The 26,863-nt window shown below is 47.4% G+C and overlaps 1 protein-coding gene across 4 annotated transcripts in view; it reads right to left on the reverse strand.

Moving 5' to 3' along the window:
- Positions 1-16,007, reverse strand: part of Tcof1 (treacle ribosome biogenesis factor 1) — a 32,134-nt gene extending 16,127 nt beyond the window's left edge. For all 4 annotated transcript variants that reach the window (XM_055622747.1, XM_055622748.1, XM_055622746.1 and 1 more), the window contains exons 1-8: positions 15,807-16,007; positions 13,531-13,586; positions 10,345-10,487; positions 7,123-7,190; positions 6,233-6,419; positions 5,611-5,684; positions 3,211-3,435; positions 143-355 (exon numbers count right to left, since the gene is read on the reverse strand). In XM_055622747.1, the coding sequence (XP_055478722.1) occupies positions 143-355; positions 3,211-3,435; positions 5,611-5,684; positions 6,233-6,419; positions 7,123-7,190; positions 10,345-10,487; positions 13,531-13,586; positions 15,807-15,914 (1,074 nt within the window). In that variant the 5' untranslated portion in view covers positions 15,915-16,007. The remainder of the gene's footprint in view (positions 1-142; positions 356-3,210; positions 3,436-5,610; positions 5,685-6,232; positions 6,420-7,122; positions 7,191-10,344; positions 10,488-13,530; positions 13,587-15,806) is intronic.
- Between the last annotated feature and the right edge of the window lie 10,856 nt (positions 16,008-26,863).

The following is a 26,863-nucleotide window of genomic DNA, read 5'->3' on the forward strand; positions in this document are numbered from 1 at the left end:
GAAATTGAGGAGTGGATTAGAAGGCAGATGTGTGCAAAAACCTGACAGCATTATCAGTAAGAACAGGGGCCGGGACCAGCTCGGGAGATGGGGCCAGTGGCCTTCCAGGTCTAGGTTGAGATGCTCCCTTCCCAGGCTTCACCTGAGGAGTGGTCACAGCAACTGGCACGTTATCCTCACTGTCCGAATCGTCCTCGCTGCTGCTCTCTATATCCTTCTCTGGCCTTCCTGCCTTGGTCTGGGTGGCTACGGGCCCAGTCTTCCTTGGTGATGCCGAGATAGGCCCTTTCCCAGAGATTCCCTTGGCAGAAACTAAGGCAGTTCTGGCATGAAGAACTTTTTCAGGGGCCTTTGCCTGGTGAAAGAGCAGAAACAGTTCATCCTTCTTTCTAAGGTGCTCTGGTGATCCAACAAGAAAAACCCCAAAGGCTTTTTCGACATTGATTTCCCTCCTCACTGTCACTGGTATCCTAGCCACCCCAGCCCTCCAGTTCCATATGCTTTCAGTGCCAGAGCACCAGAAACCTCCTCAGCTCCCAGTGACACCAGTATAGTGGATTTCACTCTGGCTCTGGACAGCCCCAGCACACAGTGGTTAAATTCTTAGCTGGCAGTCTGCTCTGTGGGCACAGGCATTGGCCTCTGAGTCTGGCTAGCTCAATTACATAGCTGTCCGGGTTCAGGGCAGAGAAGGGGTATGCAAAGGGAGATGTTCAGGGGCAGCCTGAACATGGAAAAAGGGAAGTCAAGCTTCCTGGGTCTTCCTGTGGTAAGCAGCATACCAATTCTTAGTCAACTTAACCTGTGGGTTGCAACCCTTTTGGGGGTCACATATCAGATATCCTGAATATCAAAAGCAAAATTACAGTTATGAAGTAGCAACAAAAATAATTTTATGGTTGGAGGTCACCACAGCATGAGGAATGGTACTGAAGGGTTACAGCAATGGGAAGGTTGAGAACTGGGAAGGTAGAGAACCACGGCTCTAAATCCTGTTCCCACAGCAGCCTCCTTTTCATTCACTCTCCCTACTGTTCTCAGCCAAAGGCTCACCATTGCCTCTAGGGCTTAGAAGAATGGCCATAGGCCCTGTCTTCTCATAAAGAACTTGTCCACTAGGCCCTAAATTACCTAGAAAATAAATAGCTTTGGGCCTTCTAAGACCTTCTGTGTGGAGGGGTAAGCAGTCCAGACAAGCTGCATTCAGCTTGTCTCTTCAGATATGAAGCAATGCCAACGACACAGTCCCAAGTAGGCCGGGCTGCAGACCTGTAACTTACCTCAGAGCTTCAGTACCCAACCACATTCCCTGAACCCTTCAACTTCAGGTCTTTAGTCATATATCTCCTTCTGGGTCCTTCCTTGGCCACTTTAAGTTGTCAACCAACCCTTCTTTAACATTTCAATAATTGCCACGAACCCCACCTCCCCCAAGTCCTGAGCACAGACTCCCTTCACACCTGCCTCCTTGTTCTAACTCTGAAGGCTTTCTAGTCTTTTGCTTGTTCCAGGATGTGTTCAGGGACATGAGATTGCTATCTGACCCACAGAAAAGGAACAGAGTAGACCCTCTCTAGCATTTGCCTACTCAGTCTAGTCTGTCTAGAAAAGTTAACGAGAGAACTTAGCACTTAAAACTTCCCAAGACTTGCTGGGGTGAGGGTGGTGTTTGAATGAGAATGGCCCCCATAGGTTTGTGTGTCTGAACACTTGGTCCCTGGTGGGTGGAACTGTTTGGAAGGATTAGAATGTATGGCTTTGTTAGAGAAGGTGTATCTCTGGCTTTCACGTTTCAAATGCCCATCCCATCCCCAGGTAGCTTTCTCTCTGCTTGTGGATCAGTTAGAGGCTTTTAGCTGCTGTTCTAGCTCCATGCCTGCCTGCCTACTCCTATGTTCTCCACCATAATGGTCATACACCTGTAGGCACACAATTAAATTCTCTTTTATAAGTTGCCTTTGTAATGGTGTCTCTTCAAAGCAACAGAAAAGTAACTTAAGAAAGCATGATTAGCACATGCCTGTAACCTCAGAATTTGGGAGGCCAAGGCAGGAAGAGTCTAAGTTAGAGCAGCCTAGGCTATGGGGAGGCTGACTCAAAATGAAGACAACCCCAGGTCTCTTCCTAGCAGCCATGCTGAGGACGGCACTACACTGGCCACACATGGAAACCAAGGCAAATAATATAATCACCAGAGTAGGTGTAGTTTAGGGCTGTTTGTCTTTTTACTTTTAGCTTTCATAATTTCAAACATGATTCATTTCCCATGGAGAAAGTTGGGGTCAAGAGTCCCTTTGATGTTTCACTGTTCTGTGTATTTTGGGTCACATAAATAACCTTGAATGCGTCCAGCTCCACGTGGTAATGAACTGGAGCCTGTAGCTGTGGAATAATATTCCATTTTGAAGAATTAACTTTGATTGCTTGTCTTCTTGGCCACAGATTGTATGTCTCAACCCTATTTACTTTTCTTTTAGAAATATTACCTCTAGTCACATAAAAACAAGGTAGGTTGGTGGTGCCGGCTAGTGCAAACCCATTACAATTATAGCTATCAAAACAGAGGACCCCTACATCAGGGATTGACTCATTCTGGGCAGGATAAGTAACATAACCAGGAAAAAATTCTTTAACCAATGGATTGGATATTAGTATGATATATTTTATATATTATGTTTAGAAAATTCTTATTTACTAAAGCCCTCTTTTGATAAACTTCTATGTGGACTCAAAAGAATTAAAAGTAATTTGTAAGAATAGTTAATTTTACTACCACCACTGAATGGACTCTTCTCCCTGTAGCCACTGTAATGCAATTTGAAGCACTTACACTAAAAAATGAAATTTGAAATTAATTAATTTAATTATGATTGACCTATTTACTTAATTCACACCTCTCTCTATATAAGCAAGATGGATTGAGCTTACAGCAATCCTTGTCAAACTTTTATGTACTGACCAGTTTGGTGTGGAGTTCTGACAAAACGCAACAGCCCCAGAATTAGCCATTCTGCTGCACTGTGGGCCCAAAGGGTCATTTCCACAGGTACTGGAGGCCCCTGCCCAGTTGCCATGGTTCTTCAACTTGCCCTGGCTCTTCTCCCTCTCCACAAACTCTAGAATCATCCTCTTGAGCAGGAACACTCCCTTACTCAGTGGCTATCAGAGGCCTTAGTCATCAGGCCAAGGGATAGCCCTCCCGGGGCTCACCTGGCGGGGCGTCCCAGCAGAGGGCTCGTCTTCATCCTCAGAGTCCTCCTCGCTGCTCTCAGACTCTTCCGCCTGTGCTGCCCCCCCTGGGGTAGTAGGTGCTCCTTTTTGGAGCACGGGTGTCACATTCCCTAACTTGGTGGGGCCTGGGGCTGTTCTTGCTGGAGGCTCCTTGGCGGGGGATGGAGAAGTTTTGGCCTGGGCTGGTTTTACTGAGGGTTTCACCTAGAAGCAGGAGACAGAAGCAGCAAATGAGGAGCCATTTCCCCTATGCTGTCAAGGGGGTGTCAAGCTCTGTGGCAGTTTGAGTGACAATGGCCCCAAAGGCTCATGTTTGAATACTTGGTTCCCAGCTGGTAGGGAATGTTGAGATGTGGCCTTGTTGGAGGTATATCACTGGGACAGGCTTAGAGGTTTCAAAAGACTCGTGTTATGCCCAGTGTTTTCTTTCTCTGCCTCCTGCTTGTGAATCAAGATGTATGTGAGCCCTCAGCTATTCCTGCCGCTATGCCTTTGTTCTGCCATCTTGGACTCTAACCTTATGAAACCATAAGTCCAATTAAACTTTTTTATACTTTGCCTTGGTGAAGAGTCAGCATGACCAAGGCAAAGCTTGTGAGAGAAAGCATTTAATTGGGGGCTTGCTTACAGTTTCAGAGATTTAGTCCATTATCATTATGGCAGGGAGCATGGTGGCATGCTGGCAGGAATGGCAGTGGAGTAGTTAAGAGCTACATCCTGATCCACAGGCAGGGAAATCTGGCATGGGCTTTAGAAACCTTTGAAACCTCAAACCCACCCTCAGTGGTGGTAGAATTCCTCCAACAAGGCCACACCTTTTAATCCTTCTAATCCTTTAAAATAGGTCCTCTCTGGTGACCAGGCATTCAAATATATGAGCCTATAGGGGTCATTTTTAGCAACAGAAAAGTAACTAATACAAACCCCTTCCTAAAAGCATACTCTTTTCCATCTCCCAGAGGCAGACAGAATCTAATACCCTTTTCCCAAAAAGGCACAGATCATTCAAGGGCAGCACAAAAGTTTATAACAGGGCCACTAGCTATTTGTGGGACAGAACTCAGCCATCATGCCTGTCTACCTACTGACATACGAGGTCCATCCTGAAAGGCCCCTCCAACTAAGAAACACCTGACTGTGGTAGCTATCCAGGGAGAAGACCCTGACATTTGCACTGGCATGAGCTTCTTCCGGACAATTCCTTAGTGTTCCTCCCAACATGCCTAAGGTAGCTGGTAGGTCAGTCAGCACCTGCTCTATTCTGTATCTCATGCCCCACAGGACCCTACGGTACCACATTCTTCCCAAAAAACACCTCACTGCTGCCAAAGTTCCACACTGACTTCTGGTCTACCAATGCTGACTACACAGATGCTGGATTTCCAGGAGCAAGGCCTGGAGTGAAGGTACCCAGAGGAGCCCTATGCCTTATTTATACTCAGGGCCCAACAGTGAGATGGAAGGCAAGGCGCAGCCTATAGCCAAGTCTTGGATAGATGGGGATGGCTCAGTCTTCACTAGGCCACTGGGTTTGCTGGGCCTATGCACTGTATTAGTCTATCCCTGGCTGCTGCTGGCCCCCTCTAAATTGTCCAACTTTTTGATACTGTGATACAGCACTGTAATTTACAAAGTTCATACCCAAGATCCAACAACTGGAATACAAACACCCTCATGTTTTACATAAGCTTATGGCTTTGTATTGGGCTTCAGGATGGCTATATTTCTAATGGAACATCTTGGTTTCTGCCACTGGCACCCTGTCACTGTTACCTGACAGTCTTCCAGTGGGCCTCACTACTTTTACATCTTCCTCTGGTCCAGGCCACAGGACCAATCTTTTTTAAATGTAAGCCAGGCCACCTCATAAACACAGGGTGCTTGAAACCCTGTGGCAGCCCCTCAATGACTGTATGATAACCCCTGACCCCTACACTGACTTGCCAGCTCAGACAGAGGATTGAGGCCCTGCCCTGTCTAACTTCATCTTGTATCACATTCCAAATCCTCATGTAAGAAACTGCAGAACCACATGCTTTAGAAACAGAAGCTCCTTCCACCTGTTTCTGTGCCTTGCCCCCAACCCACATGTCCGTTACACTCCTACTCAGGTCTCTGCTCTGGGTCTTCCTCTCCCAGTGTTTCATGCCTACAACCCAGGAAGGTGGGCCCCTCTCATAGCACTGGTCCCAAATGCCCAGCCTATTCTGAGCAGTACTGTGCTCTTCACTCCCCATCTGCCTAGCCTTGGCTGTAACCTTCCAGTTGCTGATACACCTGCTGGGTTGATAACTGGCCACTGGGATCTGAACACCAGCAAGGCTTCCGGGAGGGTCAGGGGTCAAAAGAGCGTGATGCCTGGGGATGGGTGGCAATTACCTCTACATCTGTCTCATCACTTGAGCTGGAGGTATCCTCACTGGAACTGCTGACTTGGCCCGTTGACACTGTTCCTGAGGACGGACACAGAGGACTGAGGACCCTTCCCACACTCACCTCCCTTCCCAGAGCCTCCATGACAGTTTGCTAGTCAAATCGAGGCAGCACACATTTCTCACCTGTATAGGGTCAGGTATCTGCCCTAACTCCAAACCCCTAGCTGAAGCAGTGACTTTCACTGCCCATTTTTGCATGTCTTGGTAAAGCTAGCAGTACCTGATGATTAATCAAGCCACTATGTGCTATCAGGTTGGGAAATGGCGGACAGGCTGGGCAAAAGCCTGTTTTCCATAAGAAATGGAAAAGATCTATGGCTTTTCATTTAGTTTCCAAGTGGCCAGAGGTCCCTATAACCCGCCACAGAGAGAGGCCAGGAAATGCCACCCTCTAGAAAGCCCATCTATTGTCTGGGCAGCTAACCCAGGAGGTCAGCAAAGGAGGAAATTCATGTTGGTGTAGGACCCTGCCTGCCACAGAGACAGACCTGCAGTCAGAATGCCCCAGAGTACAGCACAGCAGGGCTTAGCCTGCCTCCCTGCCCCAGACTTTGCGGGTCTCTCACCAGGCTTGGCAGTGGCTCCGAGGACTTGGGCACTGCCTTCCTCCTCAGTTTCTGAGGCCAAGACTGTGCTTGCCGAGGGCTCTACCGACTTCTTGGGTGAGTTCCCAGAGAGCAGGTGGACCACTGCCTTTGCTGATACAGGCTGCTTCACAGAGTTCACCATCTTGTTGGCCATCTTGGTCTTTGCCTACAGAGTATGAGAGAGATGAGCACTCTGTCATGACAGAACATGTGAAAAGCATAGCCCCCAACCCCCATTACACATGGGCCTAAAACGGCCATTTCCGACCTGTCTGAGTTTATGCTTCCCACCTCCTCGCCTAGCCTAAAAGCAGTCAGCTCTGGCCTTTAACAGCCAACTGATTTGTCCTACCACCTTTACAGTGGGCCAAAGATGCCTTTTACACATTGAGAGATACCATTCCAGGGCCACAGCAATTCCTGCTTTGTACTAAGCAATAGTTCACTGTGTTACTATTATTACTTCATCATTACTTTTACATATTATTGCTATCTCCTGGTTTGGGTGACATAATCATTTATGTGTCTGCAACAGTGTTAGGGATTACTGCCAAATATTTTTTTAAGTACTTTCTAATTTGGAAAATGTGTACAGTGCACAAACACTTATCTATGATGGCCTTCCCTTGCCTAGCAGAGCCTGCAGTATATACCAGGTACCGGAGAAGAGCTCTCAGTGAACAGTGAGCATGGAAGGGAGGAGAAGGCACCTGCCCAAGTGCAGGCGGTTTGAGGTATCACTTCTCTTTTACAGAATAGGCACCTGGGGCCCAAACAGATGTGGACATAGACACCTGGAGACAAGTCGAGGTTCACACAGCAGACTCTGCTCTACTGGATACAACTCCCACAGATAAGAAATAACTCACCTTTTCTTTCATGCTTGATGGCAAATTTGCAGCCCTGGCTGAAGAACTGACAGATGTTGGTGTTGGGGCTGCAAGACACAAACACTGTGAGCAAGGTGGGCTCTTCTCATCTAAGAATGATGAGCACAATTCACGCCATCTATCAGTCCTATTGGTACTGACTGCTTGGTGCTTACTGAAGACCTGAGGCTCAGCCCAGAGGAAGAGCTCTGCGCTGCATCAGCATGCTTCCTGTGTCTGCACCCCTGAGAGATTCCCAGCTGCTCCATGGCATGAGATCAGGAGGTCCCGAGAGGGAAAGGACGGGCTTACGATCCTACCGCATTACCACGAAACATGCCCGACTCTGGCGAGTACTCTTTGCATAGGGTGCCAACCCTCAGTCCTGACAGTCACCGGCAGGCAGGGCAGCGGTTAAGGTAGCCAGCCCCAAGCCACAGAGAAAGCTATGTGGAAGCTGAGTGATTTCTTGGTGGAAATGGTGCTGACCAATTCCACCCGGGCCTGGGCCTAGTTGAAGAAGTTGAGATTCAGACTATCAGTGCTTCTAGGGAACAGTACCTCAGATCTCGGGCATTCAGGGAAAGAAGTTATCATTAAAGGAAGAGTTGTTGAAACAAATGGCAGGATAAAATTCATTTCCTGGCACTTTAACACTCTTTTAACCAGCACGAAGTTTTCAAAATATTCCGAAGTATGCTAAAAACACCTTAACTCCAGGCTTTATTATAACTTTGTATCAATTTGTGGCCAATCTTAGTTCACCTACTGTCTGATTTCCCCTTCCCCATCACACATTACTTTGAAGAGAATGCTTGACATCCTGTCATGCTGTACACAAATACTTCAAAGAGGACTCTTAAATTGAGCCAGATGTGGTGGCATGTGCCTATCTGCCAGCAACCAAACAAAAGATAAGGCAGGAGCTTCCTGAGCTTGGGGCCAGTCTATGCTACATATAAGACCTGGTCTCAAGAAGAACTAAGAATAAACAGAAAAAGCGTGAACTGAAACAAAATCCAAAATGTAAAAAGTCAATTATAAGTCAGTCCATGACCACAGCTTTAGAAACTGATTACTGGCTAGATAGAGACTGTAGGCTGGGGTGAGGGGGGGGGTCATATGGGATGGGACTGACTACTGTTGTTTTGCTATTAGGACATGTCAAATTACAACTAAATATATACATCTATACTCACCTTTCTGGAGTAGCTGTGCAGAGACTCATAGCTTGTTCAGAATTAAGTGACTACTGAGCTCTCAGCCCTAAATGGGATACACATCAAGGCCAAAATGCTCAGGAAACATTAGAAGATAGCAGGTAGGAAGAATGTAAGAGCTGCTGGGTGGTGGCGGCAGCTGCAGTGGCAGCACATGCCTTTAACCCCAGTGCCCAGGGAGGCAGTGGCAGAAGCAGATGATCTCTGAGCTTGAGACCAGCTTCGTCTAGAGTTCCAGGATAGCCAAGGCTACACAGCGAAAGTTTGTCTCAAAAAAAAAAGCTGGTGAACTGCTGTCTTAAGGTCATATTCATGAACTCACTGTAGCTACAGTTACCTACACAACATCCTAGCAGGCAGCATCCTAGCAGGCAGCATCCTAGCAGGCAGCAATAATTGGACTCAGCAGGCTGATCACGACAACAAAAAGGGTATTAAGCAGGAGGACAGACTGGGGGCACCCTGAAGGAGTCAGGTGTGTGTTTGAGCAACATATCATACACATGTATGAAACTGTCAAAGAATAAATAAAAGATACTTCTAAAAACTAAATACCACCAAATACCTAGACAATACAAACATTTGCCATTTCTGTTTGCAGTAGGATGTGGGTCCATTTACATGCACACAGATGGACACCTGTCTGACAGGAAGCAACAGGGCAGGCTTATTGGCTGCCCAAGAAGAGAAATGGGTAGGAAGTGATGGGGATGAGAATAGCAATCCTTGCATTTTCCTTCTGCATGCTTCTGTATACATACTGGACCTGTTTTGCATTTGTAATTTAAGATCAAGATGGCAAAGCACACATAGGAAGAAAAGATGAAAGACAGCACTGTGGAATTGTAGGTGGCAAGAATGTGGGCGATTTTCTCCACCTTCCCTTGTAACAATTTTCAAGTGTTCTGTAATGAAAAATTTATAATGAATCCTGCATTTCTTTTATAATCAGAAAACCTACTTAAAAATCAAAGAACTGGGGCTGGAGAGATGGCTCAGAGGTTAAGAGCATTACCTGCTCTTCCAGAGGTTCTGAGTTCAATTCCCAGCAACCACATGGTGGCTCACAACCATCTATAAGGAGAGCTGGTGCTCTCTTTTGTGCAAGCATACATGCAGACAGAACAGTGTATACATAATAAACAAATAAATTTTAAAAAATCAAGGAACTGTCTTCTATGTAAGCAATATGATGCCCACAAGACAGAGACACAGCAATTGCTGGGTACAGCATTATAGCTTCTGCAAGGAGAGAAGAGGCCAAAGAGCCCACACTAGGTCACTCTGCTACCACATCTACCTCATACTGGCAAAATAAGAGGGAGATCAGTATGGTGGTCCGAATGAGAATATATCTGAATGTCGGTTCCCAGTCAGTGGACTGTTTAGGAAGAATAAGGAGGCGCAGCCTTATTGGAGGTGTGTCACTGGGGTGAGCTTGGAGGTTTCAAAAGCTCACACCAACCTCAGTCTCTGGCTCTTTGCCTGCTGCCTGAAGATCAGGATATAACCTCTCAGATAATGCTCCAGTGCCATGCCTGCCCGCCTGCTGCCATGATGATCATGGACTAATCCTCTGAAACTGTAAGCAAGCCCTTCAATTAAATGCTTCCTCTTATAAAAGTTGCCTTGCTCATGGTGTCTCTTCGTAGCAATAGAACAGTAACTAGAACAATCAGCAACTCTCGCTGGCCTGGAATTTACTATGTAGACTCTGAGATTCACTTGTCTTTGTGCTGAGATTACAAGGTGTGCACCACCACTTGTGGCCTTCCGGGATCTTAGGATTCACCCTTGGATCCTCAGAGCTTGGGGTCACAATGTTTGCCACAAAGGAAGGGCTTCCTGGCACTCCTCAACCTCCCTCTGAAAAGCTCCACTTTTTCTGGGTTTACACTAAAGGATGATTTGGAGGGGTACCCTGATGTGGAGCAGACTAGCACCCCACAACTGTCCAGGTGGGCCCCAACCCCACACAGCACCTAGCAAGGAGGGTTCTTACTGGCTTTGGCAGTTTCAGTTTCTGCTTCTTCTTCCTCCTCCTCCGAGCTCTCCGAGCTGCTAATGGGGTCTGACACCCGGGACTTCTTGGCTTGCAGTGTGACATCATCCTTTGCCTTCTGCTTCTGGCCAAGCTCTGAGGTCCTTCAGGACAGGAGAGACAGGACATATCCATGAGATTTGGGAAGACATCTATTCAGTCCTCAAAGGAAAAGGGCACACAGAGAGTTTAGGTACAGACACCAACACTGGAAATTACCTGTGTTCTGCATCTTTACCCACTTCCTAACATACTTTAACCCTTCTCAGTGCCATGGGCAGCCAACAATGTTCCAAAACAGCAGCAGCTCACAACCATCAGGTGACTGGTAGAGCCCATTGGCTGTGCAGAACCATCCAGGTTCCCCTGACCCTAGAATTGTCCTCTTGTGCTGGTGCACTATCTGGTTTTGTGTGTCAACTTGACACAAGCTAGAGTCATCAGGGAGGAAGGAGCCTCCATTGAGGAATTGCCTCCATGAGGTGCAGCTGTAAGGGATAGTGATTGGTGGGGAAGGGGCTAGCCCACTGTGGGTACAGCCATCCCTGGGCTGGTGGTCCTGGGTTCTATAAGAAAGCAGACTAAGCAAGCCAGTAAGCAGCATCCCCCCCCCCATAGTCTCTGCATCAGCTCCTGCATCCAGAATCCTGCCCTCTGAGTCCCTGTCCTGACTGCCTTCAATAATGAATAGCAAAATGGAAGGGTAAGCCAAACAAACCCTTTTCTCCTAAGCTTGCTTTTTGGTCATGGTGTTTTATCACAGCAAGAGAAACCCTAACAAAGACAGGTGGTGTACTTGTTCTCCGCCCCTCCCTCCCCCCCCTCCCCCCCACTTTTTAAACTTTTTGATTTTTGTGAGCTTCACATCATGTACCCCAGCCCTACGGATCTCTTCTTGCCCTTGCAGGCTTCCTCCTCCCCTCCCATGCTCTTCCCTTCTTGAACTCTTGAGTTTGGTACAAAGTATCTTATCTTTGCTGACAGCCCTCACCCCCCCCCCCCCCCCCCCCCCCCCCCCACTCTACCCGACCATCTAGTTTCATTTCCTTCTGTATCTTCTGGCTGCTTTCTGGAGGAGTCCACTACTTTCAAACAGCCCCAGAGGACAGTAGCTCACAACAGTCCCCCAAGACCCGGAGAAAGGATTTATGGAACTGGTCTGGGAGAAAGGAGGGTGTAGAGGATGAAGACAGTGTGTGTAAACGGTTAAGTCTTCTGTCAGATAGCTTAGTCTCGCCTGACCTTTTGACCCCACCCTCCCACCTGCAGGAAATCACTGTCTCAGCCCCATTCTTCCCAGCTGGGTTTGACAGTCTAGGATGTGCTGCTCAGGCCGCTTCTTCCTAGGAAGGCCCCTTGTCAGGAAGCCCTAAGAAGCAGCTTTTATTACATGTATCAGTTTGTTTCAACCCTCTCTTTCCAACAGAATTCAAGTTTCACAAGAGCTGGGATTTTCCCTTCTTGCTTGTCCTCCGATCTATCGAGAATAGTGTCTGTGGATAGTACCAGGAGAGGTTTCACTGGGCAGTTTTAGGAATTTAAACAGATTACTGTGTTTGAGTGTCGCAAGGCAATGCGATAATAATGTTCACTTTACAGATGACAATATTCTAGGTCACAGAAGTTGCTCAAGGCCATTTAGCTGGTTTCTAGGTTTGACTTGATGGGTAATCGCCAGTCTAGACTGGCTTGGTGGGTGAGATGTTTGGTTCACTCTGTACCCCTCAATCACAGATGGGGCAGATACAGGAAACAGTGTGTGGCACAGCTCAGATATAGTTTGGTGGGGAAGGAAGTACAGTAACACCCACACACCTGGGGAAGACGGAGAGGGCACCGAAGCATGCCCTGTGCTCTGAGCTTGCCAAGTAGCGGAGGAGAATTAAGTATGGGGGGGGGTGAGCAAGGTTATCATTGGCCTTGGCCCTCCCCAAGAGCCTGGCATCCCCTGCATCAGAGCTGTCACGACAGAACATCCACTACCAGCCTCACTTTTTGGTAGCTCAGATGGTAAGTGCTCCTGTCTGGTGCCAGGCTCCTGTTTTCACTGGTACTCTCCACCACTAGCATCTCCCTTGCTTCACGCCTGCCTCCTTGATTACAATGTCAGTGCCAAGGAAGAAACAAACCAGGCGACGGCGGCGTACACCTTTAGTCCCAGCACTGTTTTGTTCTTCCCAGACAAGGTTCAAGGCTTCTCTGTGTAGCCCCAGCTGCCTGCAACTCAGATATCTGCCTGCCTCTGCCTCCCAAATACTGGGATTAGAGGCATGTACAATTATGCCTAACTTCCAGCTTTCTCTTTTTTAATAGCACCTCCATTCGTAGGTCCTGAAATTCCATTCCATAAGTACTTAATAAATGTTGACAGTAAATAACACACTAGTATGAAGCTTTTTTTTTTAAAGTCAGGGTATCAGTAGTCCTGGCTGTCCTAGAACTCACTATGTAGACCAAGCTGGTCTCAAACTCACAGAGATCCTCCTGCTTCTGGGATTAAAGGTGTGGGCCACCATACTGATCATTAAGCTTTTGTTCTTTCTTTCTAGACAGGTTTTTCTAAGTAGCCTTGGCTTTCCTGGAACTCACTCTGTAGACAAGGCTGGTCTGGAACTCAGAGATCCATCTGCCTCTGCCTCCCACACGTGGGACTAAAGGCGTGCACCATCACCTGGCTTTCTCTGCTTGTTCTTTGTGACAGGATCTCACTATGTGACCAGGCTAGCCTGGAACTCAGAGATCAGCAGGCATCTACCTCTGATTAAAGTGTTGGGATTAAAGTCTTGACCTTTTGTTCTTAAGAGATCCAGCTCTCACTGAGTGTGGTAACACACTCCTTTAGACCCAGAAGGCAAAAACAAGAGGATCTCTGTTAGTTCAAGGCCAGCCTGGTCTACATAGTAAGATCCTGTCTCAAAAACAAAACAAAAAAATAAAAAAGAAAAAGGTAAGAAAGCTCCATCGTTTCCCCCATTATAATAAAGCCACACACAAAGAAATACCCACACATGTGATGCAGCCTACCGTACGAAGGTGACAAGGATATCCACAGTGAGCTATTAGGACATATTTTGGGCCACATTAGTACACTAGCTTATTGCAAAGATGATTAGTTAGGGTAACCCTGTTCCCTCCCACTAGACTTACTGTTGCCAGTGCGTATAGATGTCCAGAAGGGTGATGGGCTGGGTCAGGAAACTCTTCTGTAGAGAAATAGAGAGAGTTTCAAAACATACCCGGACCAAAAGGCCTCCTCCTGGGCCTAATTCTCCCCGACGTTAGGGCTTGCAACAGCTGCTCTGGTAGATACTGTTTGCTCTTAGATGTCTACTTGGTTTTACCAGCAACATTCAAAACCTTCCAGAGTCAAGTAGGGCAAACAGTTCCAGTTGCAAATCTTTCAATATGATACATTGGTAAAAGGCACCTTTGAGTGGAGGGCACTTAAAATAATCCAGACTAGCATTACCCAGCATCCCTAGCACATGCCAGGGATGGAAACTCCTACCTAACCTCCTTAGATGGTTTTCAAAGGCCTGGCTCATCAATTTCCCTAAAACACAAGTTAGCCTAAACCCTGTAGGCTTCTGCGTGACATAAGGGAGCCTACTGGATGCCTGGAAAGAGCCTGAGCCCAAAGGTGTTAGGGTCATAGTTAAAACAGAAGAAAACAGGTAGAAGAATCCAGGCCTAGGATGAGGAACAATCTGTGTGAACATCAAGACCAAGCAGTCAAAGTGCTCCAATGGAATACAAAGAGCCACACACAGAGGAAAGAACAGCCAGCACCTAAACAGATTGGCGTAGCTTCAGGGAGAGCTCCTATTCACTGGCTGAGCTCATCTCTGCAAACTTCAGGATCCTTCTTCACAGCACAATGAATGTAAGGTGGAAAGAGCTGCTGTCAGGCCCGAGTGGTACAGTCTATAGTCAGTCAGTTTTACCTTTCCTCTACCCCAGGCAGAGTGTCATAATAAGGTAAGTTCCTAACAGGGCTTTGCCATTCTTGTCACTGAAATGCTCTCCCTTCCTTGCCAACCACATAGCTCATCTCTACATTTTTTTTTCCAGTCTCTACTCCAATGTCATCTTCTCCATAAGGCATCTCTAAACACTTTAGTTGTAACTGGAGTTTGACATTCCATATCTCCCTTGCTCTCCTTATCGTGGCCAGCATCTGCCACAATCCAGGTAGATATGCTAAGACACAAACTTATTTTTACGCGAGTAGACATTCTTGTTTGTGTAGTCCTGCCCCCCCCCCCCATCTGCCCATTATATAGTCAGAGTACAAATGGGAAAGACATTGGGGTCTAGGAAAGGTCAGGAATACAATAGATAACATCTTAGGACCCAGCAACCTTTGGTCTTTAAATTCATTTGATTTTGAAACAGGGTCTCACTATGTAGTCCTTGGCTAGCCTTGAACTCATTCTGCATAACCAGGCTAGCCTTGAACTCAAATGAGATCCACCTCTAGAGTGCTGGAATTAAGGGTGAGCACTACCACACCCAGTAGTCCTGCAGTTTTCACTGTGGCCAAAGCAGTATAGATTAACCAGATCAATATCCATCTCACCAGTGAGTTACACAGTTATTCTGGGAAGACTACCCGTGGATCATTCCAGCCTGTCTGCTTTGTCTCCATCTCTCTGGGAGACTCCATAGTCACGTATTTCCAACCTCAGGCACAGCAAACTTTCAGGAAGCTAGGACACTCTGAATTCCCACTCCAACCTGGCGCCAGCACTCTACATACCCATCTCCCTTGAGATCTCAAATCAACTACTACATCCTCAGAGAAACAGCCCTGATATTCTCCACGAAGGTTCAGCCACCCATGTTCTTTGGTATCTTGAATCTCTCATTCTACAGCTTAATATACAACGTTAACTGTAATCACTTTTGTGATTCTTGGGCTCCCCTATTTCATCATCTGTACCTCAGGGCCAAACTAAAAGTTGACAAATGAATAAACTTTGAAATTACGGGTTCCGGTCTTGTCATAACCGGAGACAGCCAAGGAAAGGCCTGCATGCCCTGCATTCCTTATCACCAACTAAGGGGGCCTTCCATTCGGTGTTCCCAACAAGAGTAGTGACAACCCACCCTGAGACCAGCGGCTAGCTGGGTGCCCCAGGGAAACTGCATAGAGCCACGTGGCCAGAGACGAGGGAAACTGAAACTTGCCGCTACCGGGACCGGGGCGGGAATTACAAAGCTGCAGGAGTCGGATCAGAGGTTCCGGCCCGCCCACTGAACCGATAGGGAAACTGAGTCCCGGGAGGTAGGTGGAAGTTGCATGGGGTAGGACAGAGCTTTATGCGCCTCCTGCACCTTGGCCAGCATCTCGGACCCGCGCTGGCCCGGAGGAGCACCGGCTACTGCTCTCTAGATCTTGCACTCGGCCCGCTGACGCTTACCTGACCGCTCTGCTCCTTCACTTCCCGCGCCGCGCGGACGTAGCCGGCCTGCAGCAGATGATGGTAAATGAGGGGAAGCAGCTCCCGCCGCTTCCTGGCCTCGGCCATGCCAGAGATCCGGCCAACTTATTCACGTGCACGCCCCCTCGGCCCCGCAACCCTCTTCCCTCGCGCCCTAGAACCTCATGTTCCTCACTTCCGTTCCTGCGTCACCCGGCCGCAAGGCGCTCTGGGAAGAGTAGTCTTGCAGCTGGAGTGGGCCATCCCGTCCGAGAGGGCGGAGCCACGGAGGCTAATCAGCTCTGCTATTGGCTCGAAGGTGTGTCCTGATCTGGAACCTCCCTCGGGACAGCCATGATAAAAAGGGCTCGTTCATCTTAATTCTGATTTACCCTTTGAAGGGATTTACTGTTCTGGTGTCATGGCGCCTGCGGCGCCTATATTCATCTTCGAACTTCCTAATCACTATCCCCAGCTTCCGATTACTCATTCATTTCATACAGTGTCTGGGATCCATGGACGAGGCATCAGTTGTCACTGGTGTGTTGAGTTACTAAACAAATCCTTACCTGAGCCCCATATGCTAGGCTTGGGACATGTAAAAAGAAACAAAACAAGCAGTCGACCTCGAAAATCATCCAGGTTGGAGACACAGAGGATGTGTGGTAATTACAGTTCAAATGTCTGGTGCACCTTGTTGAGAGAAGGCAGAGCCTCTGGAGGCACAGAGGAGGGCCACCTAGCCCCAAAGAGGCATTTAAGTTTAGCCTCAAAAACAGCAGAAACTTTTTGTTTTGTTTTTGTTGTTGTTGTTTTGTTTTAAGACAGGGTTTCTCCATGTAGCCTTGACTGTCCTGAAACTCACTCTGTAGACCAGGTTGGCCTAGAACCCAGAGATCCACCTGCCTTTGTCCCCGGAGTGCCAGGATTTAGAGGCGTGATAGCAGAAATTTTACGCACCGAGGAGAGGCAGGCTGGAGGTACTGCATGAGTCAGAATGTGAGAACCACCTTGGTGTCTGGTAAGGAAACCCCAAACAGAACGCTGTACTGCTGTAGAGTTGGGAAGAAGGTCCAGAACACTGGAGGGTGAAGAAGCAGGCTTATGGTACCCTTCTTGCAGCAAATTTCTGACATGCTCCAAAGGGAATATAAAACCAGGTGCAGGCTGGTGGAGCCTGCCTTTCATCCCAGCACTCAGGAGACAGAGGTTCAAGGCCAGCCAGGTCTACAGAGTTCCAGGATAGCCATGGTTACATAGAGAAACCCTGTCTCGAATGAACAAACAAACAAACAAACAAACAAACAAAAGAACTCCAATGTGTGGCTGCTGTGTTTGTTGAGGGGACCCTGAGGAGAGAATGGGAGTGGTCCAGTAATATTTGAGGCAGCTCTTAATTTCTGGACTGGTTGTGAATCTGCCAATAGCTTTCACTTTAGAAATGCATTGACATACATTTCCACCCAAGTTCAGGACCCACGTAAGCACATATGATCATTAATCTTCACTGGCGACTTGACTTTAGAATTACGTAAGATTTACTCATGTAGGTGTGTCTAAGTGGGGTGTGCATGCATTCTTCTTTCTCTGCTTCCTGGCCTGCTGACGTGTAATCAAAGTTCCTGTCACCATACCTTTCCTGCCATAATGGGCTGTGTCCTTGAACTGTGAGCCACAATAAGCCTTTCCAACATGAGTTGCTTTTTATTTGGTCAAAGAAAAGCAACAAATGCACATTCTAGGGAGAAGCACACAGGACCAGGTGACAGGAGTGAGTGAGTGTGTGAGGATATTGAGAAAATATTTATAGAATACCTGCTATTGGAGAACAAATGGTCTGTACTCCTGCAGAGCTTCCAATGCTAATGAGGGAGACACGTGCTAAACAAATAGCCATAGCATACACTGAAGGGCAGGATAGCCTTTTCTTGTGGATGGTATGGCATTTGAAAGCTATATTGAAGTCACACTATCTGGGTTTAAATTTTGTCTTTGTTCCTAATTAAGTGAGCTTGCAAGTTCTATAACATCTCTGTGCCTTAGTTTATCTGTGAAGTGGAGATAATTACCATTTCTACCTCCAAAGCTGTCATGGGGGGGGAGAGTTCTAAGCAGAAATGTTTAGAAAGGCCCCTTAAACATAGAACTAAGTACCTTAGCAATTATCATAAAAAACATGAAGGAGGAATCTCTTTCTTTTTAGGAAAAATAGAAGGATTCCTAAAGGAGATGGTGTTTATGAAGAAACCTGAACTACGTGTGAGGGAGTCTGGGTTGAAAGAATCCTGGTCAGAGGGGAATCTGCTGAAAGAGCTTTAATCAGAAGGTACAGCTGGAGCTGGGAGTGGAGCTGAAGCTGGGAGTGGTGGCCCATGTCTGTAATCCTAGAACTCCAGAGGCAGAGATCAGAGGCCAGTCTGGTTTACAGAACAAGTTCAAGACAGCCAGGGTTACATACACAGTGACACTCTGTCTCATCCTTGTTCTGCCCTGGAAAAAGGTACAACTAAGGGAGGAGGCAAGTGAAGGCCTTATGGCAGCGTCCAGCGGAGGACTGCAGCGCATAAAAGGACAGCAGAAGGCAGACTCCATATTAGAGGTCCTTTTCTTCAGCTTGAGGGCAGTTAGGGAGCAGTGGCAGTGTGAACCCTAGAGGGACAGGGTACCACATGAATTGTAATGTGGCTTGTGGAGGGTAGAGTGAGGGGAATTAGGATAGATAACGATGAGAGGTGGGAGGTGGGAGCAAGCAGAGGGTGGCGTGACATCTGTGACATGGAAGAACAATGGCCTAGGGAGCTCCACAGCTGGTTGGAGTCACCACTGATTCCTGGGATGGGAGGGTAAGCAAGGAGAAGTTCAGGGCATGTCTTCTGGGCTAGATTCTGGGGTGTCTGTGCAAACAGTAGGAAGAACCTTTTGGATAGGTATCTGGAAGAGGACTTGGGGGAAGGGCTGAGGGAGCAGGGGGTGGCAAAGGGGAAACAGAGTGTCAGTCCTGCTTCAGACATCCTGTGGTTGAAAGGGCACATGGCAAATAGGTGTTTGCTTTCCTCTGTGTGTGCCTGTGTACTGCTTGGGATGGGGTGCTGGTGATGCAGTCCAGAGCCTTGTGAATGCTAAGTAAGGACTCACCACTGCCTATACCCCAAGTCCCTCATAGGTACTTGCAAACCTAGGTGGGGCAAAACTTAAAAGTCTGGGCCAGAAAAAAAAAAAAGAAATTTGTCAATGGAAAGAGGTTTCTTGGGACTCTGGATGTAGACAGGAGGGCTACCAAGAACATACACAGAGCAAGAAGGTGGGGCCAGAGGTGGTTTTTGAGGCATGTCTACAGTTTAGGGCAGTTCAAGAGACAATCCTGCTGAAGCTGAAGAACAAAGTGGGAGGGTAGGCTCGTGGGAAGAAGCTGATTGAAGAACTTCAGGAATGTGGAATGGTGGCTCCAGAGGAGATAGACATGCACCACACCTGGGGAGATTACTATCGCTGAAGGCTGACTCAGGATGTGCTGCAGGCTGAGTAGGGCAGGCACAGTGATCCCACAACTGTGCCAGGGCTGGGGAGATGCTAGGCTGTTGGGAAGTTTTGTGTAGAGGGGAGAAAAGTATGTGTGTGTGTGTGTGTGTGTGTGTGTGTGTGTGTGTGTGTATTTGAGGAGGTGTGTGTTTTGAGGTGGTGGAGACTTAAGTTGGCTTAAAAACTGATGTAGATACAGGGGAGAGAGATGGGGGAGACATTTTAAGAAGCCGGGAAAAGAGCTAGGAATTGATATTTGAGGGCACGGCACGTGGCAGGGAGGGATGGGGGTGTGGGTGGAGGGCTGGTCTGAGAGAGGAGGAGGGAGAACCCCAAAGTGGGAGCATGGAGAGGACGGGAGCACATGTGGATGTAGGTTTGCAGTGGGATGTTATGGGAGATTTCATCTTGAACTTCTATTTTTCTCTTCCAAGTGGGAGGCAAGGTCTGCTGAGAGTGAAGAAGAGGTGGTGAGGAGTTGGAAGGAGGGAGAACAATGATTCCAGAGAGGCAAGCAACTTGCCCACAGGATCCTGGGTGGCCTGATAAATTTGATGGGCTACAGGGGCCAGTATGCTGTGTCTTATCTTGTCTTGCTGAGTGATTTCTGTGGCCAGGGTTCACCTGCCCAGATGCCAGCAAAGGAAAACACTCTGAGGGGGGCTAGGGTTTTGTCAAATTGCCAGGAAACAAAGGGTGCAGGGTCTAAGGTGTTCTCAGAAAATCATAGTGCCCCACCCTTAGGCCTTAGGAACTGAGCTGGTAGGGAAGGATGTGAAGGGCTAGTTTTTAGGGATTCAGCCTTTCAGAGACTGGAACTACCTTAGGTTTGAGCATCCAGAGACTGGAATCTAAGGAAGCTGGCAGGTGAATAAATGAAAAGCCTGGAATTCTGCTTGCACAGCTGTTAGGGTGTGCACAAAAGATGAGCAGACAAGCATTCAAAGACCTGCAGTATTTCTTACTACCCTCTCCATTCACATTTCTACTCCTTCAGGGCATTCTCTAAATGATAAAGAAAACACCCTTAATAAAGCTTTGTGATGTCTCACCACACAGGTCAGCCCTAGCTCCGTGGCTGTGCATGGCAGGCTCGGGTCAGTAGTGACGAAGCCTGGAGAAGAGGTCAGGATGCTTCCTACCAGCAAGAGTGTGAGCAGAGGAGGCGGGTGTGGATCCCCAGCTGACCCTGGAAGGAATGGAGAGCTAGTATTAAATTAAAAAAAAAAAAAAACAAAAACAAACCTACACTAAACCAGGACACTCTAATACCTCAGTCTGGCGACAGGTTGTTTTGTTTTGTCCCTAATAAAATTCATTGTCAGATGCCTCTTTGGTGGGCAATTTCTTTATTTCCTGGATTTTCTAAATCATATCCTTCAGTGAATTGCCTCAGGGCCCAAGCACAAAATTAAAACATTAAACCCATAAAATATAACATGGCAACAGTCAAGGCAGAAGCAAACAAAGATTGCACATTAAAAATGTTAGCCTTGGAGCGTTTCTCTACCAGTTAGGAAAACTTGATTTTATTCATGGAAGAAGCTAGAAGCTAGAAGCTTCCAGAGCACTCAACTTAAGTGTCCATGGGTAAAGCAGCCTGCCTTAGTCACCTCAGGTTCCCAGGCAGGTCAGGAAAAGAAGGAAAAACAAGACTGGAGAGATGGCTCAGGGGTTAAGAGCACTCACTGCTCACTTGTAGAGGACCAGGGTTTGGGTCATAGACCTACACCAGCAGCTTATAACTGCCTGTAATTTCAATGCCAGAGTATCCAGTACCCTCGTCTGGCCTCCTTAGGTCCCTGTACTCATGGACACATACTCACATACATATACACATAATTTAAAATAAGAATAAGAATACTTATTTATTTGAGACAAGGTCTCATTATGTAGCCCTGGCTGTCCTGGAATTCATTATGTAGACCATGCTGGGCTCAAACTCAGAGATCTGCCTGCCTCTGCATCCCCTGTGCTAGAATTAAAGGTGTGTATCCCTATGTCTAGGATAATAATCCTTTTTTTTTTTTAGAAGAAAACATTCAGCAGGCAGGGCTCTACAAGCTTTTCCTATGCGTGGGAAACAGTAAAGAACCTTTATGGTCAAGTTCTGCTGTGTGGCTTGGACCAGTCTCTTGTCCTTTCTGGTCCTCTGAAATGACCATGTGTTAAATTAATCTGGAAACAAAGGTTGTTTGGAACTGGACTGTCTATGGGGGGTGGCTATCTGGGAAGGTTGCTTTTGCAATTGCCCCAACTCAAAGATAACCCCCTTTTTTCATCTTCCAGGCTCTCCCTGACTCAAGTCACATTGGCAGGCTGTTTCCCAGATCCTTCTCTCCCCCTTCCCTACCCACAATGTCTGTTTGTTTTTCTTCAATCCAGAGAAAGCTTTTGAAGGTCATTAAGTTGTTACTAAAGTAGCAGATTAAGCAATTCTAAAATGTAGCTAGACAGTTACTCTTCTCCCAGCACCCCCGCTCTCAGAGGCTGCCTCCCACTGTAGTAGCCCTTCTAGTTCAGCTCATCCTTGCCCTGTTCCCACACTCACAGCCTCCCTCCCTTCCTTCCTCCCTTCCTCCCATTATTCCTTAAGGTGTTCGCCATATACACAGAACAGTGTGGCCCCTTTCAGTTAACAGTAACATATTAGATCCATTTCTTCTGACACGGAGGTCTGCATAGACTCAGAAATGGACTCTTCGAAGGGCTCATTTTGTGAAGTGTCTGCAGTGAGCCAGAGCTAGACCTCCAGGCTGATAAGCACTCCTCACTTTAGCACCATAGAAAACATCTGAACTACACCAGCTCTGCTAGTGTAGATGAAGAAAGAGGCTTTGAGAGGTAGAGGCCTGGGTCACCACTGGTGGGATTTGGGTAGCTGCCAGGGCCTCCTAACCGAACCCAGGCTGGACCATAGACACAGATGGGGGAGGCAGGACAGAGGCCTTATGATTAAGCTAAAAACACAGTGCAAGAAATACATGCTTACAGACTGAAGTCTTAAATATGCAGGATGTAATCTGTAATATGTGGGCAACAGGGAGACACACATTCTATTTTAATAGGTGGAACAAATTTAACTGCCCAGAGCATAGTCTCCTCAGCATGGTTTCTTTCTTTTCATTTTTTCTTTGTGTGTGTGTGTGTGTGTGTGTGTGTTTTCCTTTTGAAGATCATCAGAGAGGGTCCATGGAGAGCACCTGGCTAGTTCCACTCTTTTATGGTTCAGGAACCAGGCCTAGTGACAGGAAATGACTGAGTTGCCAGGTAGGGAGCAGAGGTAGAGAGTTGGTCCTTTTCTCCTGGGCCCTTGCCTTCTATTCTTCCCTCTGTGTCCTCCTTCCTCTTCCCTTCCCTCCTCTACACAAATGGCCACGCTGCACATCCCCGCCTATCAGACCTCTGCTGCTAAGCCATTGACCATAGGCTCAGGTGCCAGCTGCTGTTTCTTTTTAGGGACAAGGTCTCATGTAACCCAAACTTGCTGTGTAGCCAAGGATAATTCTGAATGTCTGATTGTCTTGCCTCTACCTCCTGAGTGGTAGGATTACAGGAATGTGACAAGTTATTTAGTGTGTGTATGTGTGTGTGTGTGTGTGTGTAAGAGAGAGAAAGAGAGAGAGAGACAGAGAACAGAGAGATGTTAGAAGACAACTACTTTCAGGAGCTGATACTTTCCTTCCACCATTTACGTTCTGGGTATTGACTTCAGGTCTTCAAGCTTGGCAGTAAATGAATGCCCTTACCTACTAAGTCATCTTGTGTGGGTTCTCCTCCTTCCAGGGGCCTGTCTCCCTACAGCCCACAAAGTCAGGAAGGGCACAAGACGAGAAGCGTGCCTGGAAAGGCCAGCAAGCATCGTCCAGGGATCACACACCCCAGGAACAAGCTGATGGCTAATTCAACCTTAATTCCAGAGAACAAAGGCTATATATCCCTTGGGGGGGGGGGGAGCTCCAAGGATAAGTGTACATAATTGGTTGGAACTAGGCACTTCAAGGATGCTTGATTTGCATTATATAGCACACCCCTATCATCTGAATTCATCATGTAGTCAAAAGCGGGAGAGAGAGCTAGCAGGGAGCTGTGTCAAAGGCTGTATATCAACTATGGCTAGGGGCATTTGTGTCTAAAGACACTCTCCAGATGAAGTCAGACAGAGCAAGAGGCCCTGCTACCTTTAATGCTGAACTCAGAATGGCTATAGGACTAGGCAAACTCCAACCTCAACTAGCAGGGTGCCTCCAACAATCTTGTCAGCCCAAAGTCCCTGCTGCTGCTGCTGCTGCTGCTGCTACTGCTTCTCTTCCTTCTCCTCTACCTACCTCCGTCCCCTCCTCCCCTTCCTCTTCTCCCCTCATCTCTCTTCTCCTCCTCCACATGATTCTTGATTGATTGATTGATTGATTGATTGATTGATTGTGTGTGTGTATGTGTGGTTGGGGGTAGTCTGTTTGTTCACATGGGTGCAGTGTCCAAGGAGGCCAGACAAGGGCGTCAGATCCCCTGGAGCTGGAGTCAGAGGCAGTTGGGCACTGCATGACGTAGGTGCGGAGAGCTGAACTCAGGCCCTCTGTAAGAGCAATGTATGCTTTTAAAGGCTGGAACCATCTCTCCAGCAGGGTTCCAGATTCTTAATAATTACTCTCTGGTGTGTATCTTCCCAGTCAAACCAGAACCCAAATCCTGAGAACATGTTGTTTTCAGAACATCTCACTCCCTTCACCCCATTTGGGCAGAGCTGCCATTTTCCTTTTTGAAGTTGCACTCTTTCTTCTTTCTGCCTCAAAGCCAAGTGTAAATGTCATTTCTTCCACAGTGTTTTCTCTGAGTACTCAAACTTCCCACCTTGGGCAGTCATCTCTGCTCTGTCAGGGGGCCCCTTCTTCCTTCCCAGACACATGCTACCAAAGGACTAGCCAGGAGAGGGCAGTATACAACCAAAGAAAGGTCTTCTGAAAGGTCAAGGTCACTAGAGCCCAATAATGGGTGGCTGTGGATACGACAGGTTCAACTCCAGGGCCACGGCCTGTAGAGAGCTGGGCTTCGTCCTTGGGCCTTGGTTTGTGTGCATCTTTGTGCAGTGATTGGGTTGGGCTAGTTCAGTGTTTCTGAAAGCTTGGTAATATACAATGCTTTGGGAGGGAAGTAGATGGACGTATTTAAATGGAAGTCATTTTGTATTTATTTTAATGTGTATTAGACAAAAAAGAACTAGCACATCAAACCTGCTATTTTGCAGATATTATTGCTTAGGATGGGGCTAAATAGGCATTCAAGTTAAAAAAGAAAAAAGAACAGAGCGAGCAATGTAAAAGAAAGTACCAATTAAATAATAGTGCAGATGAGAAGTCAGTAGTGAATGGCTTCGATCTTCACGGGTCTGCCTTCAGCTTCTGGCTGCTGTGATCCACAGAGACTCCTCTGCAGGGATGCCTGTCTTTGGTGGGAGTGGAAGAGGGCGAAGGAGCTGCCTGAGGAGAGGCAGGAGTTTAGTGGCAGTACCTGCTGTGTCCCCACCCCAGACCCTCTTCTACCTGAGTGTGTGTGTTGGAGGGGGTGGGGCTGTGAGTGCTGGCTCCCCCTCTGCCTTCCTTCTCAGCTCCCCTGTGGTTACCAGGGAGTGGGAGGCTTAAAGGGGCTGCATTCTGGAAGCTCATCTGCTCCCTCATTCTCACTCAGCACCCTGCTTGGCATAAGCTATTCAGGGTGATGATTAGCAGATCTGCAGAGAGCCACTGGAGCAGGCTGAGGAGAGGAAAGAGGTAAACAGTGTTTTCCTGAATGCATGCATATCTAACCCAGAACAAGCTTGGCTGTTGAGTGGAATCACTGAACTACCCAGTGGAAATGCAATTTTAAAGTTCCACCAAGGTAATTCTGACCCTCCCAGGAGATTTGGAGGCTAGGAGGCTTCTGGAACTATTATGATCACCAGCATAGCTCTGTCACGCACCAGAAGAGGATCAGAGAGGTTCTGTCATTTATTGAACCCAGCAAGTCAATAGCAGTTATCCAGACACAGAGAGTTTATTTCCATTTTCCTGGCCTCTGGGCTGCTTAAGAACTTTCTTAGCCATCTGCTAAAGAAGCCAAATGGGTAGTGAGGAATGGTGGTGGGAAAAAATGTGTGTGTGTTTGGGGGGGGTGGTGTCAGCAGAGGCCAAGGGATAGCTTCCTCATAGTGGCTGCCTACCAAAAGCAAGAGTTTGAGTACCATTGTATGTACACCACTCAGGACTGGATTCCACATGGGATTTTTACAGTACAGAATTCAGACTAATAAACAGGAGGCAAATTCTAGGAGGCACTTTACTTCCTTCTTTTTCTGTTTTTGTTTGTTTGTTTGTTTGTTTGTTTGTTTTTGAGACAAGGTTTCTCTGTGCAACAGCCCTGGCTGTCTCGGAACTCACTGTGTAGATCATGCAGGTCTCACAGAGATGCACCTGCCTCTGTCTCGAAAGTGCTGGTATTAAAGCCATGTGCCACCTTGCTGCATTTTAAATCATGAGGTCTTTGACATACTTTGAACAAAACAATAGTAACAGGTAGGCAGCTGCCAAATTCTCGTGGTTCAGATTATGATAAAAGATGTTAAGAGTGACCAGAAACTCCTAGCACACCCTCTTCTCTCCTGCCCTCTTGTCAGAGAGGGTCACTGACTCCTTTCCCTGAGGGTGAAGGAGTCATCCCTGTAGGTAGATTCTTACTGACACTGCCTGTGAGTGTATTAGCACACAGTACTGTGCTCATGAAACAGAGACAGTATTGCTTCTAGATTCTTTTCAGCTTTTTGTAAATGATATAATACATACAGCCTTCTGCAATGGACTCATTCTCACCCCACATTATGGTGTAAATTTATCTGTGGTGATGTACGGAGCTCCATCAAATTATCTATTCCCAGCATCGACTTGATTGCATTGTGTGTGAGGCACAGCTTGCTAATCCATCCTCCTGTGGGTGAGCATTGAAGTCATGTTTAATTTCCCACAATAAAACCACTCTGTGGTGACTGCTCTCCATGTGCATGGGGCCGAAGATGACTTACTGTAAATGTCCTGGGCTCATCCCCGAGGCCCAGCTGCTTCTGCCTCCAGACAGCTGGGATTAAAGGCATGTGCCACAACTATACACAAACACACACACACACACACACACACACACACACACACACCTGGTGCCTCTGAGGCCAGAAGAGGGTGTCAGAACCCCTAGGACTGGAGTTACAGGTTGTTGTGGATTGCTATGTGGCCTCTAGGAATTGAACCCAGGTCTTCTGGAAGAACAGCCAGTACTCTGAACTACGGAGCCATCTCTTTGGCCCCATTGATGTCTTTTGTTGTGGTATGAGACGTGTGATCTTCACACAGCCGAGGCCATTGGGCAGCATGGCATATAGTTAGGAGTGAAGTTGGATGAGTTATAGGCAAGTGAACTTTGGATGAGTTATTTTTCCTCTGGGCTTCATCTTCCTGACTAATGAACCAGAGATGGGAACAGCCCCCAGCTCCCAAGGATGCTAAGAGGCTGTA

Source organism: Psammomys obesus, unplaced genomic scaffold, assembly GCF_907164565.1.
Source record: "Psammomys obesus unplaced genomic scaffold, mPsaObe1.curated_primary_1811, whole genome shotgun sequence".
Classification (NCBI taxonomy): Eukaryota; Metazoa; Chordata; class Mammalia; order Rodentia; family Muridae; genus Psammomys; species Psammomys obesus.